At 36.2% G+C, this 18666-nt stretch overlaps 1 protein-coding gene across 3 annotated transcripts in view; it reads left to right on the top strand.

Annotated features, from left to right (window-relative positions):
* Nucleotides 1-18666, top strand: part of FAF1 (Fas associated factor 1) — a 305232-nt gene that overhangs the window by 157510 nt on the left and 129056 nt on the right. For all 3 annotated transcript variants that reach the window (XM_075935955.2, XM_075935954.2, XM_075935956.2), the window contains one exon: nucleotides 11502-11588. In XM_075935955.2, the coding sequence (XP_075792070.1) occupies nucleotides 11502-11588 (87 nt within the window). The remainder of the gene's footprint in view (nucleotides 1-11501; nucleotides 11589-18666) is intronic.

The raw sequence follows: 18666 nt of genomic DNA, 5'->3' as shown, positions 1-18666 counted from the left end.
ATGGATTCCAGGAAGGCAGATTTTAATAAACTCAGAGAGCTGGTAGATAAGGTCCCATAGGAGGCAAGACTAAGAGAAAAAACAACTGAAGAGAATTTGCAGTTTTTTAAAGGGACATCATTAAGGGTCCAAAAGCAAACTATTCCACCATGTAGGAAAGATGGAAAGTATGGCAGGAGACCACCTTGGATCAACCATGAGATCTTGCATGATCTAAAAATCAAAAAGGAGTTATATAAAATGTGGAAACTATGACAGATTACAAAGGATGAATATAAGCAAAACCACACAGGTTTGCAGGGGGAAGATTAGAAAGACAAAGGCATAAAACGAGCTAAATCTAGTTAGACATAAAGGGTAACAAAAAGACATTCTACAAATATATTAGAAGCAAGAGGAAGACCAAGGACAGGGTAGGCCCATTGCTCAGTGAAGAGGGGGAGACAATAACAGGAAACTTGGAAATGGAAGAGGTGTTTAATGACTTATTTGTTTTTGTTTTAACCAAGACGATTGATGATGAAGGAATGCCTAACATAGTGAATGCTAGTGGAAATGGGGTAGATTTAGAAGTAAAAAATTAAAAAAGAACAAGATAAAATTACTTGGAGAAGTTAGATGTCTTCAGGTGACCAGGGCCTGATGAAATATATTCAAGGAGCTGATAGGAGGTATCTGAGCCTTTAGGTAACATCCAGAAGACAGGACAAGAGTAAATACAGTGCCCATCTATAAAAAGAGAAATAAAAACAACCCAGGAAACTACAGACCAGTACATTTAACTTCTGTGCCAGGAAAGATAATGGAGCAAGTAATTAAGGTATCTACCTGCAAACATCTGGAAGATAAGGTGATAAGAGGTAGCATGGATTTGTAAAGAACAAATCCTGTCAAACCAATCTGATAGCTTTCTTTGATAGGACATCAAGCCTTGTGGATAATGAAGAAGCGGTGGGCATGGTATACCTAGACTTTAGCAAGGCATTTGACACAGTCTCGCATGATTTTCTTATCAATAAACTAGGGAAATGCAACCTAGATGGGACTACTGTAAGGTGGGTGCATAACTGTCTGGATAACCATTCTCAGAGAGTAGTTATTAATGTTTCACCATCATTCTGGAAGGACATAATAAGTGGAGTTCTGCAGAGGTCTGTTTTGGGACCTGTTCTGTTCAATATCTTCATCAATGATTTAGCTGATGGCATAGAGAGTACACTTCTAAAGTTTTCAGATGATACCAAGCTGGGTGGGGTTGCAACTGCTTTGGAGGATAGCGTCATAATTCAAAATGCTCTGACGAAATTGGAGAAATGGTCTGAGGTAAATAGGATGAAATTTAATAAGGAGAAATGCAAAGTACTCCACTTAAGAATCCATTTCACACATACAGAATGGGAAGTGACTGTCTAGGAGTACTGCCGAAAGGGATCTAGGGGTCATAGTGGACCACAAGCTAAATATGAGTCAACAGTATGACGCTGTTGGTAAAAAATCCCCATGATTCTGGGATGCATTAACAGGAGTATTGTGAGTAAGACACGAGAAGTCATTCTTCCACTCTACTCTGCGCTGATTAAGCCTGAATTGGAGTATTGTATCCAGTTCTGGGCACCACATTTCAGGAAAGATATGGAGAAATTGGAGAGGAGCCAACGAAGAACAACAAAAATGATTAAAGGTCTAGAAAAAATGACCTATGAGTAGTGTTCCCTGTAAGCTGTGCAGTAGCACAGCTTCACAGGTGATTAATCAGATCCACCCAGTCAGAGCTCTGAGCCTCTGATTGGGCAGGGCTGATTAATCAGAGGCTCAGAGCTCTGACTGGGTGGGGCTGATTAATCACCTGTGAAACTGTGCTACCACACAGCCTAGAAGGAACACAGCCTATGAGGGAAGACTGAAAGAACTGGGCTTGTTCAGTTTAAAAAAGAGAAGACTGAGAGGTGACATGAGTGGTTTTCAAGTATTTAAAAGGCTGTTAGAAGGAGGAGGGAGGAAAAATTGTTCTCCTTGGCCTCTGAGGATGGGACAAGAAGCAATGGGCTTAAATTGCATCAAGGGAGGTTTAGGTTGGACATTAGGAACAACTTCCTAACTATCAGAGAGGTTAAATGCTGGAATAAATTGCTTAGGGAGGTTGTGGAGTCTCCTTCACTGGAGATATTTAAGAGCAGGTTGGACAGACATCAGGGAAGATCTGGATGATGTTTGGTCCTGCTGTGAAGGCAGGAGACTGGACTTGATCTCTCGAGATCCCTTCCAGTTCTAGTGTTCTATGATTCTCTAATTGTAACTATTATTGCTGTATGCATATTCCAAGTCAACTTGGCTAAGCTGTCACATTTGTCTATTCTGAGATCTCAGAATGTTTTACTAGATCTTTTTAGGAGTCCTTTGTATATCTCAAATATTTCTTCCCAACCATGATCTTTTTTCCTGGTCTATCTCCATTATCTGTAATTCTTGACAACTTTATTAGCCTTCCAGTCTCACAGCCTTGTGCGCGTATATAAAATATTGATCTCTTCTCTACTCTAGATTCTTGCTACATCCTATTGCTCCTTCATCTTTAATATTGTCCAGATCCACCCTTTCTTCATTATCCCCATTGGTAAAACCCTCATCTATGCTTTGATCATCTATCACCTTGATTACTATAACTTAATTATTTTTGATCTCCCCTCTTCTCATCTCTTTCTGTACTAGTGCTTAATTCATATTTTCTTATATTGTGACAACAATACCCCTTCCTTCTCTCCTCAAAATGTGCTTTATTGACTTGGTGGCCTCTCTGTTACAGTGTCAAAGTAAACCCTCATCCTCTCCTCCAGTGCTCTATACAATCTTGCCTTGGCTGCATGTGATATTATTTCCTTATGACTCCCAGCCTGTGCGCGCGCACACGCACACGCGCATTCCACATTCTTCATTGTCCTCTCATTTTATTGCTCCTTTTGTCTCTCTTTCATGCTCTCATTTTTGCACTGTCTTTCATGCTGACTATATGCCTGGAACAGCCTTCAGCTTCTCAGCCAATTTAAAGCTTTGCATAAATTATATTTAATAATATTAAAGCTAACAGTAGTTCATTATGTACATTGTTTAAATAACATTGTACCTAGATATGCAAAAACAGACCTCTGGAAACTACTACAGTTTGACTTGGATGAGATTCTTTAATTCAAAGATGTAGTTTTAGACATGAGCAAATTTTGCTGATTAAGCTATAAAATTTTAATATTTAAAACTTGGTGAGAGATTTCATTAGGCTAGATTTCAAATTTTCTAATTCAAAGATAAGAAAATGACTATGTATAGACAAATCACCAAAGTACAGAAGACCTTCAAAAAGACTTTTTATATCACTTAATCTTATGTGGAGCTCTTGTACTATGTATTGGGGTAAATTTTATACTGTCCTGACCAGCATGTCATGGACATAGACGAACCATGGCTATTGGTACAATTTGGTACCTGCAAAGAGAGAGAGGGGGTTTTTTTAGGCCAAAATATTTATCAATTAAAAAAAAAGAACAAGGGAAAATAAAATAGAAATTTGCCTAAATCCTGCAACATGTGTCAGTCTGTTTCCTATTATGGACTCCTCAACATGAGCATGTCTGTCTCATTCCCCACTGTGCTTCCCATGCATAGGGACATGACCTAGTGTGAGAAGGTTCCGTTGTCTCCAAAGCATTGAGAGGAACTAAGTCTAAATCCTCAAAAAGTCTCCATCTGCAGAAAGGTTTATACAGATTTTTGGTTTAAATTTGTGATTAAAACCAATATTTGTAATAGTTAAATCTCTAGAACCCAATGAAACATTTACATATTAATTTGGTTTGGAATAATCATATATTGAGATTATCATCTAGACAGTGTATCTACCATCTGTAATGTGCAGTCGCCATGGTATCTAGATGCTATGAAAAGAATACAGATTTTGGGCTGCACCAGTACTGCTAATTATTCTTTCTTAATGATCAAAGTAAATGTGGGTGACCAAAAAGCTCACCAAGTCTGTAAAGATTTCACTCACTCTACTAATGGCAAATGAGCTTGTTAACAAAAACCGTCCGTTTCTATGCTGACTCAAATTAATCAGTTGCATCTATAATATAGTTGTATATTTTTTTTCAACTTGTCTAGCATGCTGTTTTTAAAAACAATTTTTACTTTGGTTTATATGTAATATTTAGGTCTTTTTCCTCTCCTGCAGAATTACTGCTTTACATTGAAACAGCTAATAAAGATGACGAAGGTTTCACATTTTATTAGCAAACTCTCCTGTCTACGAATATTTTTGCTTTTCCTTTTTAGTTCCATTGGAATTATCAATAGTTCAATCAAAACTTTAAATAGTTTCAGCATTGATGAAGGTGGCACAGTATTTAAAAACAAACCTGTTTTTCTTTTAACTGCTTGTGGTTTTTAAAAGGACTCTTTTGGCATGTTTGCAAAATCCAGTTATGAGTTTAGGCAGCAGTTTGTTTAATCAAACATTACCCTAATATGTTTTACATGGTACCCTGCCAGACAAGGCCTGTCTACAACAACTAGTTTATTCTGTGACGAGTTGCTCACCAGATGTCATTCTGGTAGAATAATACAGCAGAATGCTTGTGCGTTGGCTAAAATTACTTCAACTTTGATCACTTTTGTTCAGCACATCAGTCTGGCATTGTGCTTTATACCAACATAACACTATAACCAGAGCATGCCTTTCAAGCTTAGAATAGCAGAGGAATGTTATTGAAATCAGTGCAGTTACAGATGAGTTAATGAAGAAGGAAAATACTGTTTATTTCATAATGCCGTAGTGTTGTACTTTGGAATTAATATGGAATGTAAAGAATTCGACCCCAGAGGACTTTTTAAAAACAATGTTATGTTAGTTTTATTGACCCTGTTTGACTGTAAATACCTTTTTGTGTGTGACTGTAAAATAGTTCATAGCACATTCTGAGTCTAAAACTTTCATTTTATGGAAATAATATTTAACAAAAGCTTTTGTTTATGTGATTGAAGAATATTCATCACGCAAAAGGTTTTTTCCTCCCTTATATTTAATGCTATAAAACTGTTACGTCAAGAACTCACAAATAGATCTCAGATTAGCGTGGTTACATTTGGATGGGATGTTGTGGGGTCATTTCTCAGTAATGACATCTCTTAACCTTGATATGACTGTGAAATAAATGCTGCACAGCAGGCTAGCCTCTTGTTAAGAAGCAATGAAGAAAAGCTGTTTGTTTGAAACTGAGTGGGGATCAGACCATGTCCCAGGCGACATAGTTTTCACACATCAGTTCATCTCTCACAGGTGTGTATGGGAAGATTTAAAAAATAGATTGAATTGCATGTTTTTACCATTGAAAATATATTCCCATTTCTTTGAAAAAGAGAGGTGTTTAGAGTGAAGAGTAATATGATATAAAATATTATTACTAGTCAGCATGACACTTCAGCATTCTATATTTAAAATAAAACAATATTATTTGACTTTTAAATTTAAACAGGGTTATATTTCCAGTTAATTAAACTACATTAAGATGGAACTACAAACTCAGAAAATTCAGAGTCATGCTTAAAAGTTAAAAGAAATCCAAATATGTTAAGATATGGAAACATATAGCTAACTCAGAAACATTAACTATGTCCTGTAGTGACAATAAGTAATACTACCTTTCAGATTAATGCATTTTACTGTTTGTAGTCGCAGATCATTCTAAAATTTTCCCTACATGGTGGCATGGGGCATGTTTTCGTAAGGTTGGATTGATTTAAATCAAAATGATTTAAATTACCAATTCTAATTGCGATTTAAAAGTACAACCAGGAAACCTTTGAGTTAAATAATCGACTTTAATCATGTTTTGCACTGGTGTTTTTTAAAGTTATTTCTTTTAAAAAAGCTTGATTCTCATTGATTGGCAACCACTAAAATGTTGATTTGCAACTAAATATACACTTTACACTACATTTGGTGATTCTTTTTGCTACAGAGGACACCCTATATCTGTAAATACTTATTTAAGCAATTAGCTTAACTAGCAACTATTCAAATTCTTAATTTTACATTTTTTACTTTTGTGTGTGCCACTTCTTTGTATTTCTGCACACAAAAAATAGGGTTTTAATTTTATTAGTTAAATAAAACTAACTTAATTTTTATGCATTTAGCACATTTATCAAAACATTATTTTATATTCTATATTGATTTATTAAACAAAGGAAATTTTATGTATAGCTAGGGGATTGAATTGACTGTTTATGGATGCCAAGATTTTAGAACTAGTAGATTTCATCCCCTCACATCTACTTTTAATTCAGAGATTGCAAGAAGAAAAATAAGCTTTCCAGTTTTTTAACTCCCAATTGGTATCTTGTCCTTGAATGAACTACTTACTGAACTGAACTAGTTGATTAAACTGAAATTAAGAAAATATTTTCTCTGCACCCTCAGAATAAGTTATTGCTGTCAAAAGCTAGTTTGACTCTCAACAAACTCTGGGATAAAGTGCTTAGCCAGTGATTTCCACAGGTTCACCTTTTTGATTTTCTTTAAAATTCATCAGCACTGCTTAATATCTTCTTTGTATTTAATTTAAATTATTTTAATATATTATAAAAACATTTAGGACTTCACATAGTTGGTCAACTTCAAATTTAATTTTAAGTAGTTTTTAAAAAATAAATATTTAGATAAAATGCTCAATTTTTACCTTTCATTATAATTCATTTACATGTATTGACAATTTAAATGATATAAGTATTAAATCTGAATATTCACTTTTCCACCCACGTATACTAATTCTTATCCATAACTATATAAAACAATGGATCAATATTTATTTACTAATCCATTTTAATGTGGCATGTAAGGGACAGTATTAGGAGGACCAATGCTGCTGCAGGGCTGTATTAACCCATCACTGACCCATACATTTCTGGGTCCCTGCCTTCTAATCTGAATAACTATGAACAGCTGATACACAGAAGAAGGGGAAAATAGAAATCTAAATGATGTTTACTTGCATATGTGCCACTGTAATAAATTCACATCCAGGCCTGTTCAGTTGTTGCTGTTGGAGAAGTAATTGATTTCTTTACCTGTGCCTTCCTCTCTCTTTGCCCTTGTTGGGAATGGGAAAGTAAATTTTAGTTGTGTGTGAAGACGGTCTCTGCCCTCTTATCCTCTGGTATATATTTGCAAAAGCAAACTAAAAGAACTTCGCTTACGTGGGGAAGGATGTTAAAATGAAAGGTTTTTTGTAAACGTGTAACTGCTGAATTTTTCAGCAGTTATACGTTTATATGCGAGGGGGCGACGGCTCTGTGGGAGAAAGGAGGGGTGTCGTAGGTCTGTGAAGGTTAACCGATGAGCCCAGGTTCTTCGGTTAACTTATTTAACCATATATACTGTCACATCCCTACATTGGAGTGAGTGGTATTTTGACTAGCACACAGGGTTACAACACCACTCATTCAAGTGAGTGCAACTTTCTCAATTTTCATGCAAATCGACATTGATTTAATTGAAAAACCTCCAAATCCTCCCCCTGTCTTCCCTTCCCACCAAAGCATTCTCCCCACTCAGGGAATTAAAACACGGTCCATGTCTAATTTGCCTGTGAAAAATCTTTAATCTGGTCCTGGCTATGTGAAGAGAGGATCTAGGGATGGGGACTGCAGTCCTTGGACACAAATGGCTCCGTGCTTGAAGGACTCGCCCTGTAGTCCTGCCGCAGTTCCCCAAGCAGTGCTGCCGTAGTGTGCAATGGAGCTGAAGCAGCAGTGTCATGAGGAACCTTAAAAGGATGTGTGTGTATGTGTATCCTCTCCATATTTATAATAATCATAGCAATTAGGTACAGCATCATTAATAACTTCACTTGATTACAGCTTAATTTCTGTAAGTGTATCCCATACGCACAATTTCAATAAGCTTGGACTATATTAAAAGCTTAAGGTGTCTATGTAATGTTCTCCTGTTAAGATGATTCCAGAAAAATCCAAAAAATGTCTGACCTTACTTATATGCAAGGACTCATTTTAAAATGAATTGTAATTTATAAACAAATTAAGAGATTTAACCGATCTTTAGAAAATTCATTCCATATTCAAAAAAAAAATGCTACTATTTTGTTGAGAATATGCTACCCGTTCTTCATAAATAAGAAAACAGCTGAATCCCTACTATAATGGCAAAACTCGCCTCTACGTCTGTGATGGAGCAGATAAATATATTACATGATTTGATTTCATTACTATGGAGTAGTCAGAAGTAGTTTATTATGTTGCATGACAGAAAAACAAACATGATTTTCCTATGTCAGAATGGTTTGTTAAGAAACATTTTTTGTCTGTTATCCACTTAGCAAACCTTTCATGTGTACTGGGTTTCTTTGGATTGTCTCCATTTTGGCTGAATCCAGCTGCCTGTTCCACTGCACCAAAAGAGCAGGCATTGTTGTGAGAGTGTGCACCCCATTAGCCTAGAGGAGTGCACTGAGCTGAGAGTCAGGTCAAAGATTTCTTCTTATGACTGCTGTTTGTATTTCTGTGCACTTCACAGACCTTTAAATTGACTTAAGTCTCAGGCCCCAACCTTGGAAAACAGTATTAGCCCCTGTGATTTTACAAACAGACTAATGGAGAGGTGTGCAAGGTCACTTCAGGTGGTTTGGGGAGGAGGATCCAAGCATCTTATCTGCTCAGCTACACTGCCTTTCAAATTGGATGTGCCAAACGAATGTATTTTAATGATCTTATCTGTGATCACTGCGTAACGTGTCCTTCCGAAGTCTAGAAACAGAATTCAAGATTTTTGATCTCCAGAATTCTACTTTTGGGGGAGTGGGAGGACATAGAATATGGGAGAACAGAGATCTTGACTTCTCAAATGATTTAAATTTGAGTTGAATGAACAGATCTGTCTTCTGATTGGGGAAAAAAAACGACCTTCCTGCTTTGGTATGGGCATTTGTTCCAAAAGCCTATCGACTTCCTTGTGAAAACCATCTCTGACTTCTCCCCAATGAAAACAGAATGGGAAAGCCAACAGGCATTCTGCATTGTAATGTGCAATCCTGAACCAAATCTGGTACATCATGGAGGCACATTATGCAGTCGGTGGCCTCTACACTTTCCAGATAGCATAAAAATAAATATTCTACTGCTATTTATCAAATAGCTGTGTACTCCACTAACAAAGTGCCAAATTCCCCTCTAGTGATTATTCTCTGTAGATCTGTGGTTTTCAACCTTTTTTGTTTAATTTGTTGACACCCCTCCCCCCCCCAAATGTGAATGTAGGTGCAGACCCCTTTCGAAAACAGACTTAGTCTGTGGACCCTCAAGGGACCATGGACCACAGATTGAAAACCATTATCTAGAGCAGGAGTGGACAATAACACGGTGGAGCTTCACTAGGGTTAGCTCCAGCAGGCCACCACTGCTATATTTACCTGCATGGCCGTAGGTACCGGCTATTGCAGCTCTCATTGGCTGCAAATCACTTTTCCATTCAATGGGAGTTCCAGAGTGCGGTGTCCCAGTCTGTGCCGCTTCCCATTCCCATTGGTTGGGAATGGCGATCCGCAGATAAGGGAAGCTGCAGTTGCTGCTACCTGTGGCCATGCAGGTAAATATAGTGGTGGGGGCTCATCAGAAGCTGACCCTGGTAGCCTGGATCCAGCCTTCAGGTCAGTATTTGCCTATCCCTGATCTAGAGGATAATATTTGTTCCTGTAATGGAGGTACTTGGAATCCAAATTCTAAGTTTCAAACCCTGCTGATAGTCCATTTTGGGGGGAAGATTTTATGGTTGCATGTAACAGTTTTTTCCCTCCAGTTTGCATTTGTTTGTTTTTTTAAACAAAATTCAATAGCTGTATTTAACTCTCAGCATGAAAAAAATCCTCCAAAATAGATTTTATTGTTAAAGCATTTATAATCTGTCAGTTATTTTGCATTGTGTAACAGATTACAGGTGTTCTAAGTTTTGTTTGCTGATATCACACACACCGGGATGTTTGAAGATTGCGAAGGATGCCTCGTAGTTTATTTGAGTTGATGTGATAGTAACTTGTTTAGTTGTGTAATAGATGATTTTCTGTGGTACATCTCAAGAAAAGCTCAGGAAGCTCAGTTTCCCTGTGTGGTCACTACACCATAAAAATTCAATCTGGCATTCAGATTTCTGCTATAAGCACCGTACCTATCTATGCTGTTGATCCAGAAAGGCAATGTTTGCATATACACTTATCCACAGGCTGTCTTTACATATTTAGTCGTAAAGGCAGCTCTAAATAAACCCAAATAATTATTCCAGAGTCTGAGAACACTTGAAACTATTAAATGCATCACTGCTAGACAAATTCAGATTGGAATTAAAGCATAAATTTTTAACAGTGAAGGGTAATTAACCTTTGGAACAATTTACCAACAGTCAGGGATTCTTCATCACTGACGTTTTTTAAATCAAGCTTGGATCTTCTAAAATATATGCTGTAGAATTTATTTTGGGGAAGTTTTGTGACCTGTGTTATGCGGGAGGTCAGATTAGATTATCACAGTTTGGAATCTATAGTAACTTTCTGTCTGTGAGACAGATTGTATAATTATTTTAAACAAAAAATAGGGTATGATTTTCAGTAAATGCTAACTGCAACTAATGTATAAGGATCATTTGGCTTTGAATAGGCATAGAATGCCAATTTTATTTCAATTTTGATGTGGTTGTAAGTTATTGTATTTTGTGGTGTTCTGCCTACTTGGTTTCAATTTGCACACTTCTCTGATTGCCAACCAATCGTGTGTTAAGTCTGTTTGTTCATAGTGGTTGTATTTAGCAAAAAATAAAACACTGAATAAATTAATTGGCTTAAATGTGTTTCCTTTTAAAAATAGGAAACTTCTGACATTTGTCTTTCTAACTGGAAATACTACTCTTGATTTGTAGTTTCATGTTTCTGTGTTAATACTTTCGTTTTTATTTACATGACTCTTTTACAAAAAAAATGTACAGAGGTATGTGGTAGCCAGCTAAGTCTGACTGCTGCTTAAATCTTTTAAGATAAAAATAGAGTAGATTAAGCAGCCAAGTTTATAATATTGTCTTTTTGTTCTTCCCTTTTCTTATCCCCCATGTACCATCCAGATTCACCTGTCTGGAAAATCTGTTTCTTTCCATATTGTAAAATGTCATACACATCTACGTCACTCTATCAGTAAGAATAACAAACTATAATGTGGTGTTCATGGAGTCTTTAATGCAGTTGGATTGTTTAGGTTCCATGTTAGCTCTTTCAACAGCAGTCCTTTTTACATTCAAGTAGAAACCTGAGTTTTTTTTAAAGTTGCCATTATTATTTTAAAAAATATCTAGTGATGAAAATAAAGTAGATGGACCTGAAGACCTCTTGGAGGTCCCTTACTGCCCTACATTTCTATGTTAAGTACATTTTGAAAATATGTTTTGCTTTTTGTTATAGGTAAAGCGGAATGTGTATGACCTAACTAGCATCCCTGTTCGTCACCAATTGTGGGAAGGCTGGCCGCCTTCTGCCACAGATGACTCAGTAAGTAGTTTCATCTCTATTTGTTTTTTCCAGTAAATATGTGACTGTTCCCAGATTTATTATCCAACTCTGGTAATAGCCTTTATTGTCTTATGTTCCGAAAGTACAGCAGTGATAAAAGTACAAGTTATTTTTATCCTTAACATGTAAGTTGTTCCATGAAGCTTTTTTGCATGGACAATGGTAAGTGCATGCTTCCGTGCATTGTTGGGTGGGACCCAAAATGCTCTGTACTTTTCAGGATTAAGTCCTTTCTGAGATGAGAAATCAATGGGAGAACTTGGTGTGATATGCACTTTGGTCCTAATTCAGGAAAGCATTCCTGTTTAGGAAAGCACTTAAAGCACATACTTACGTATATTATTGAATTGGACCCAGACAGTGTTTCCTGTAAGCTGTGCACTTGAGCGACTACCGAGGAGAGATTCAGGTGCAGCCCAGCTCATTGGCAGAGCGCCACAACTGCCCACAGCTGGCAGCATGTATTTGTACTGGTGGTGCACATCCACACATGCCTTAGTGCACATAAATTTATTTCGCACATGGGTGGACAAAAATTTAGAGGGAACATTGGGCCAAGGGACCCAACTTATCACATTACTTAGGTACATGTATAACTTGAAGCAGGCAAACCATCCAAATGAAGTCTTTGGGACTACTTGCATAGAATCACAGGACTGGAAGGAACCTCATGAGGTCGTCTAGCCAGATCCCTGCACTCATGACATACTTAAACATGGTCTAGATAATTAGCTATGGGCTTCAGTATCCTGCTGTGCTCCAGCTGTAAGACTTTAAAAGGTTGCACCCCAAATTAAGGCACCTATAAAAACAGAATACATGTAAACTTGTAACTGATCAGAATGTGGAGAACATTACTTCTATTTCCTAACTGGTAATTTTAAAATTCCCAATATTTAAAATCAGAGAAAAATATTCATTTGCCCGTGTGGGCTGATATTTCTGCAGCTCCAACTCACTAATTAGATATTTTTGCTCACAATTTCATATAATCATAGAGAGTCTAAGTATAGAAAAATGTTAGACATTTTATCCCACCTTCTTTTAATGCATGATTGCTTCCTACTATATATTTCAGAGCATTTCTGTTTTTTTTTCTTGAGCTATTTCTATTTTCCCAAAGTAATACATTGGTAATACAGGGTTGGAGACAGAAAGATGAAAAGGAGTTTTTAGTGGACTAATTTTCATCTTTGAATAAAAACAAAATGCTACATTTCTTAAAGGGTTCAGTATAAGCCATACTAAATGTGGCCATTTTATAAAGTAAAAATAAAGTAAGAATTTGCCTTATATAAATACTGAAATAACAATATTTTGAAGATATGACTATTGATTTCTAGTCAGATCTTCTGACAATAACCTGAATGCTGTATTTTTCAAAAAGGATTGTGCAAAGGATTTAAGCCAATGAAGCAAAAGAAAGACTGACGACACTTTTAACATAACTGTAAAATAGCTCTTTGCTTGTCCTTATAGCTGTAGTAGCTAATTTTGAGTTACATTCAGAGATCTGTGTCTGTGTATTGGAGGGTAAAAATAGAGACTGTTTTTAAGTCTGTTTTTACAAGTCACATTGTTGCAGGTGAATTTTTCCCATTTTCATGTCTAATGAAATTGGCGAATGTTGAGTCATCTGCTCCAAGGCAGGAGAGTCCTCAAAGCTCACTGCTTAAATCTGGTGCAGCTGAGACATGTCAGCTGTGTAAACAGATCAGTATGTGTTACCAACAAAAATATAATTAATTTCTTTCTGAAATTAGAGGCCATAACTTAATACTATGAAGATTTATCTTTAGTGAAAACAGTCTGAGAAAGTCTGGAAACTTCTACTTGTCAGCTACATACATCTATTTAGTAATGGTTTATCTGTTTAAATTGCTCTTTAATGGCAGATTTTTTTTTCAACCACTGTTGATTGTGTTATATAGTGTTCTCAGAGTGGTGTATTGTATACAAGTATGGTACTAATTCACAATTAGGGAGCTAAAGGAGGACTTGATTAGAATACTTTTTTTCATTTACATTTTATGCCGCATAAGAAATACTTTGTAATACCACAGGAGGTTTTTTCAGTACAGTTCTCGTTAACCTTTGGCTTAGCAAACAGAACAACTAAATAGACTTCCCATAATTGGATTCCTGTATCATCTTGAGTCTCTTATGAACGAGATAGATTTCAGTCTTCTGACGTTATCAGGAAAATCAGTGAAGTCATTAGTTACTTAAAACGTTACCTCATCTCCCTTTAGGGTTAAAAAGGTTCTCAGCTTATAGTTTTATTTATAGACTATATGAATTATCAATAACTCTTCCAGTTCTTTTTGCACACTTTCACCAAGGAACTAGGTATTGAAAGCTCTACAAGTGGGGGAATGTTTTCATGCTGTGACAGTTTAACTGTGAGAAACAAGACACATACAAGCCTGCAGGAATCTCATTTTACACTTTTAACAAGGGCGCATTTTTAGTTCCAAGAGGGTCTGAATAATTTTAGCAAAGTGAATTAAGTTTGTTCCTTGAATTAAAAGGGAAACAATGTGAATATATCAGGGTTTTTAGACCATTTTTTCTATTTTAGAGGGGCATTACTTATGGAACAAATTTAATATTAAAGATTGGAGTGTTCTTAATATTTTTTTCTGATATTTGCCATTCTTTACCATTGACTGATGTCATGCAGTTTTAAAAATTAGGATAGAGTGTTTAAAAATTAATAGTAGTTCATTGTAAATAAGTTCACAGGCAATGCAAAATTGTTATTTTAACATCTGATGATTGTACAGATCTGAATACTACCCATCCTGTAAATTGAGAACTGAGACAGAATATTCCACCTAAAGCTGTAAAACTGTGGTACACTTGCTTTTGTTTTATGTGTGTATACGAACTTTTAAGATTGTTCTGATCATAGTGTCATAATCACCCATTTAAATTAATACTAACCTTTCAAATGTACATAAAACTTCTCCTCGAGATCAATACCCTAGTATTTTAGTAAGAGTTTTTAAATGCAGAAATATTTTTATTTCTTTCCATTAAAAAAAATTGACACTGATTTTACAGGTGTTTCCTTATCTGATTTGGTTACGTATGAACATTTGGGGTGAAATTTTGGCCCCATTGAAGTCAGTGGATTTTCCATGTATTTCATTGGGATGAAAATTTCATTTCTGGTTTTTGTGCTATTGTCACTAACCTGAAACCACTAGAACCCAATGGTTATTTTTATTAAAGTTATTCCTGGTCATGTCACTAGACCGTTTGTGCTAAGCCTAGAAAGGAGTTCACTGTTTTACTTAAGACAAGTCATCCCTATATGCCTGTGAGAAAGATCTGCTTTTCCCATAATTGGCAATGAATGTATTTCTTAAAGTACATTCAATCCTGTGTGGAAATATATACAAAGCCTACACACTACAGTACTTAAATCCAGCATTTCCAGTTCCTATGAATTTATCTCAGGTAATTAGCTTCTACAGTAATGTGTGAACTGTTGTGAAAATACAAAAATCTTCTGCCTTTATGATTTTTGGGACAAATAAACAGAGAAATAGAGACTACCCAATACCTTGTAGCCAAAGGGAAGACATACTGAGATGCAAGCCATGGTTCGATGAGTTCGAGCCCTACCTCTTTCATTGACTGCTGCTAATATTTCTGTGCGCTTTATGGGCCTCTATTGTTAATCAAGATTTTGTATCTCTGTTTTAGGAAAGCTATCCATCCTCAACCTATAATGCAGATAAAAATAATGGACATTTTGCAGAAATTGGGAATAGAATCCCATTCACTAATAGAACAGAGCATTGTGATGTCTTGCCAAATTATGTACTTGTGTAACACAGTGTAGCTTTCAGTCATTAGACCACATATGGAGGTTTTTGATGGTTGCTTCCTTCATGCTGACAGATCTGGTTCTTTAGATAACTAATGCAGACTTGTGCTTTTGGATCTAGAATCCCCAGGTTCATTGCCCAAAGATGATACAAAAAGTTTTGTTACATTAGGCTAGACCTACTTGATTGTGCTTTAACTACGGAGAACGGAATCAATGCTAGCAATGCTGATGCCCACTATTCCAGTGCTTACTCACAATTAGTTGAGTAAGTCACTGGTAAGGTATGTGCTCTGTCTCTGTATGGGCTAAAGAGTTTAAAAAAAAAAAAAAAAAGGTTTCCCACATCAGTAGCTCTTATGGAAATGGAAGGGTTCTGTGCTGAGGATATGAAGGCTGTAGGTTCAAATTATGCTAATGACTTATGAGAGAGAAAACTAAAAATCATGATTGGGGAAAAAAAACATTTTTTGAGGGGGGGAAGGTTTGAGTCAGTTTTTAACATTTGCATTTGGCAACATGTTTCCTCATTTAAGCCCTCAGAAGAAGTCCTTAAGCAGCAATGCATGGCCTTCTTTAGGCTTTGTAGAATGGAATTAAATCGCTGCATATTTTGGTTGAGCCATGTGAAAGCAATCTAGGAGATTTAGACACACAGTCTGCTAATTTTACATAATTTTCATGGATGGTGTTTTTCATTCTCCTACATTACTTTGACATTGTTAACCTGTTTGCTTCTGGTTTGATCTGACTGAATATATGACTGTCTCATAGTAATTGTAACTCAATTGAATGTTTCAATTTGTTGGTATTTGTATTTATTCTAATGAGATTTGATTTAACTACAACCTCAAACTCTGTACCTCTGTCAACGATACATTGCTAGAATTTTGTAATGTTCTGTAGTTACATTGAAATTGCATTTGGCATTTTTTGTAATATTTATTGCCCAGAGTTGTCTTCACTTTCCAAAGTATATGCAAGTTTCAGAAGCAAAGACTTCAGATTCAATATAATAGGTCTAGCAGATGAGCCACCTCTTAATTTTTAAGAACTAAGAAGAATACTCTTAGACTAAACTTTCTTGTCATGGATTTAACTGGAAGATTTCAATTTTACAGTGTTAATGCTTACCACGTGGTTGGGAAGGCATTATGGACAATGTCCAACCTTGGCATTTCATGCCAAGATGCTGTTTAGGCAAATTCCAGTAAAAGCGTAAAACATAATATTTTTGTATAATTGAATTAAAAGAATTCTTAATATATTTCAGGCTCACGGTCTTTCCACTGTTTCTTACAGCTTGCTTGGGTGTGCTGGCTTGGATGAGAAATGTCACTTTCTGGTTGAAGTACTTGTTCTTTCTCTTTGAAACAGATTGTAGTTGTCATCAGTCTCTTTTTCAATAGTATTGTTTTCAATTGACAATAAGTAGTCACATGTCTCTGAAACACAGTGGTTCACAGGCAGAATATTTGTGTACAACTTAATTTAGAAACACACTTACCTCCATATTATCAAAGGAAATCAGATTTACCCATTGTTGATAAGATACATTTTATTTTGGTGCATTCATGAGGAAGTTCATTCAGAATAAGATCTGAGCACATTTGGAAAATGCACAATAAAGGATTTAGATTTAGAATTTTCTTACTGGTGTAACTGGTTGATAGTTGACATTTAAAATATGCCAAAGTAGTGACCTAATAATCTACCCAAAATCGGTATTCTATTTTAAAGTTCAAAGTCACAGAGGTAACAAAAGTCTTATGCAACTGCACAAAGATTTATATTGTGTGAAAAATTATAGTCATTATATAATGATATTTTAAAATCTGGTCAGATTAGATTTGCTAATTTGCATTTTATTAAGAGAGTTTTTCAAATTCATCATATTTAAGATCACTTGCAACCTCTTGTTCCATGTGTTCATCTCTCCCAAGGTAGCTAAGGTGCTGTCTCCACCAAATTTTCAGTTGTTTGACATCCCAGAAATGAAAGAAAAAGGAAAGCAAACTCTACTTTTGGACATAGCTGAGGACATTTCTTTGAGACCAAACTTGAACTCAGCCACATCTAAAAATGGATGATTGCCTATATTAGGTGTCACATCAGGGATCCCCAGTTTTCTTTAGTTCATTCTACTCCAGACTCATTGGTGATGTCAGCAGCCAATAACAGGATGAAAATTCCTTGGTCGTTCACACCTTCTGTTTGCCTAACAATGGGGAAAAATGATTTTTAGGATGGAGCAAAATTTATTCCTCATGTATTCTCAGTATTCACATGATCAAGTATGAATTTTATCTATGAGAAAAGATGCTTTTGCTAGCTTATTATCTTCCTGCAGAACAGAAAGAAGCTGGTGACTGAAGAGAATTTGGTTGTCTAAGCATGTCTTGTGTGTGGAATCTGACACTATAGGGACTTTGGCTCATAGAGTGGCATTTGTGGTTTCTCTGAAACATGTCTCCTTCCTCAAAGCAGTGAGCCTTTCACTTGAGAATCGGGTCCTTATGGCAAATTTCTTGTTTAAAGGGAAGGTCCACTTCCATCTCAGAACGGACACTGGAGAGATGAAATAAAGGAAGTTCACATCTAAGTCTCAGGAACTCCTTCATCCAGGGCAGAAGAGAAATCCCACCCTGTCCTCCTCCTTCTGTTACAAGGCCACTCATCAGGCAGTGCCTCTAGCATCAGAAGACATATGACAATGGAAAACCATTCAGGCAACCTGCCATCTTGTTAAATATATAACACTGCTAATATCTGCAATTTTTTGCTTTTTCATCTTCCCTCTTGAAGAAAAGAAGCATCGGTGCAACTTGCTAGGTTCACTTATCTCTCCAGTGAGGAGTGGCGGCGTTCCCTGGTTAATCTAATTCCCTGTGTGGAATTTGCTTAAAAAATGACAAAAGCCAAAGTCAGTTTCAAGTTCAAAGTGCTTGTAAACCAAAGTTATCTTTGTGTTTCTCCAGGAAGTCAGATCCAGCACCCTTTGCTGCTGCCAAACCCAGGCAGAGTAAAATCAGCTTGATTCTAGGTGATTTCACAGTGGATATTTAGAATTATGTGGGGAAACACTGAAGCAATCCAGAATTATGTAAACTTTGTCCCATAGCTGCTTTTTCATTTCTTATTGCACTAGCTAGTGCTATTTTGTGTATCAGCGCTTTTAAAACTGCTTTAGAAACGTCACTCTTTTTTTTTTTTGAGACT

This window comes from Pelodiscus sinensis, chromosome 9 (genome assembly GCF_052426305.1).
Source record: "Pelodiscus sinensis isolate ZL-2025 chromosome 9, ASM5242630v1, whole genome shotgun sequence".
NCBI classification, from domain to species: Eukaryota; Metazoa; Chordata; order Testudines; family Trionychidae; genus Pelodiscus; species Pelodiscus sinensis.
This window is presented reverse-complemented; position numbering and strand designations above follow the sequence as displayed.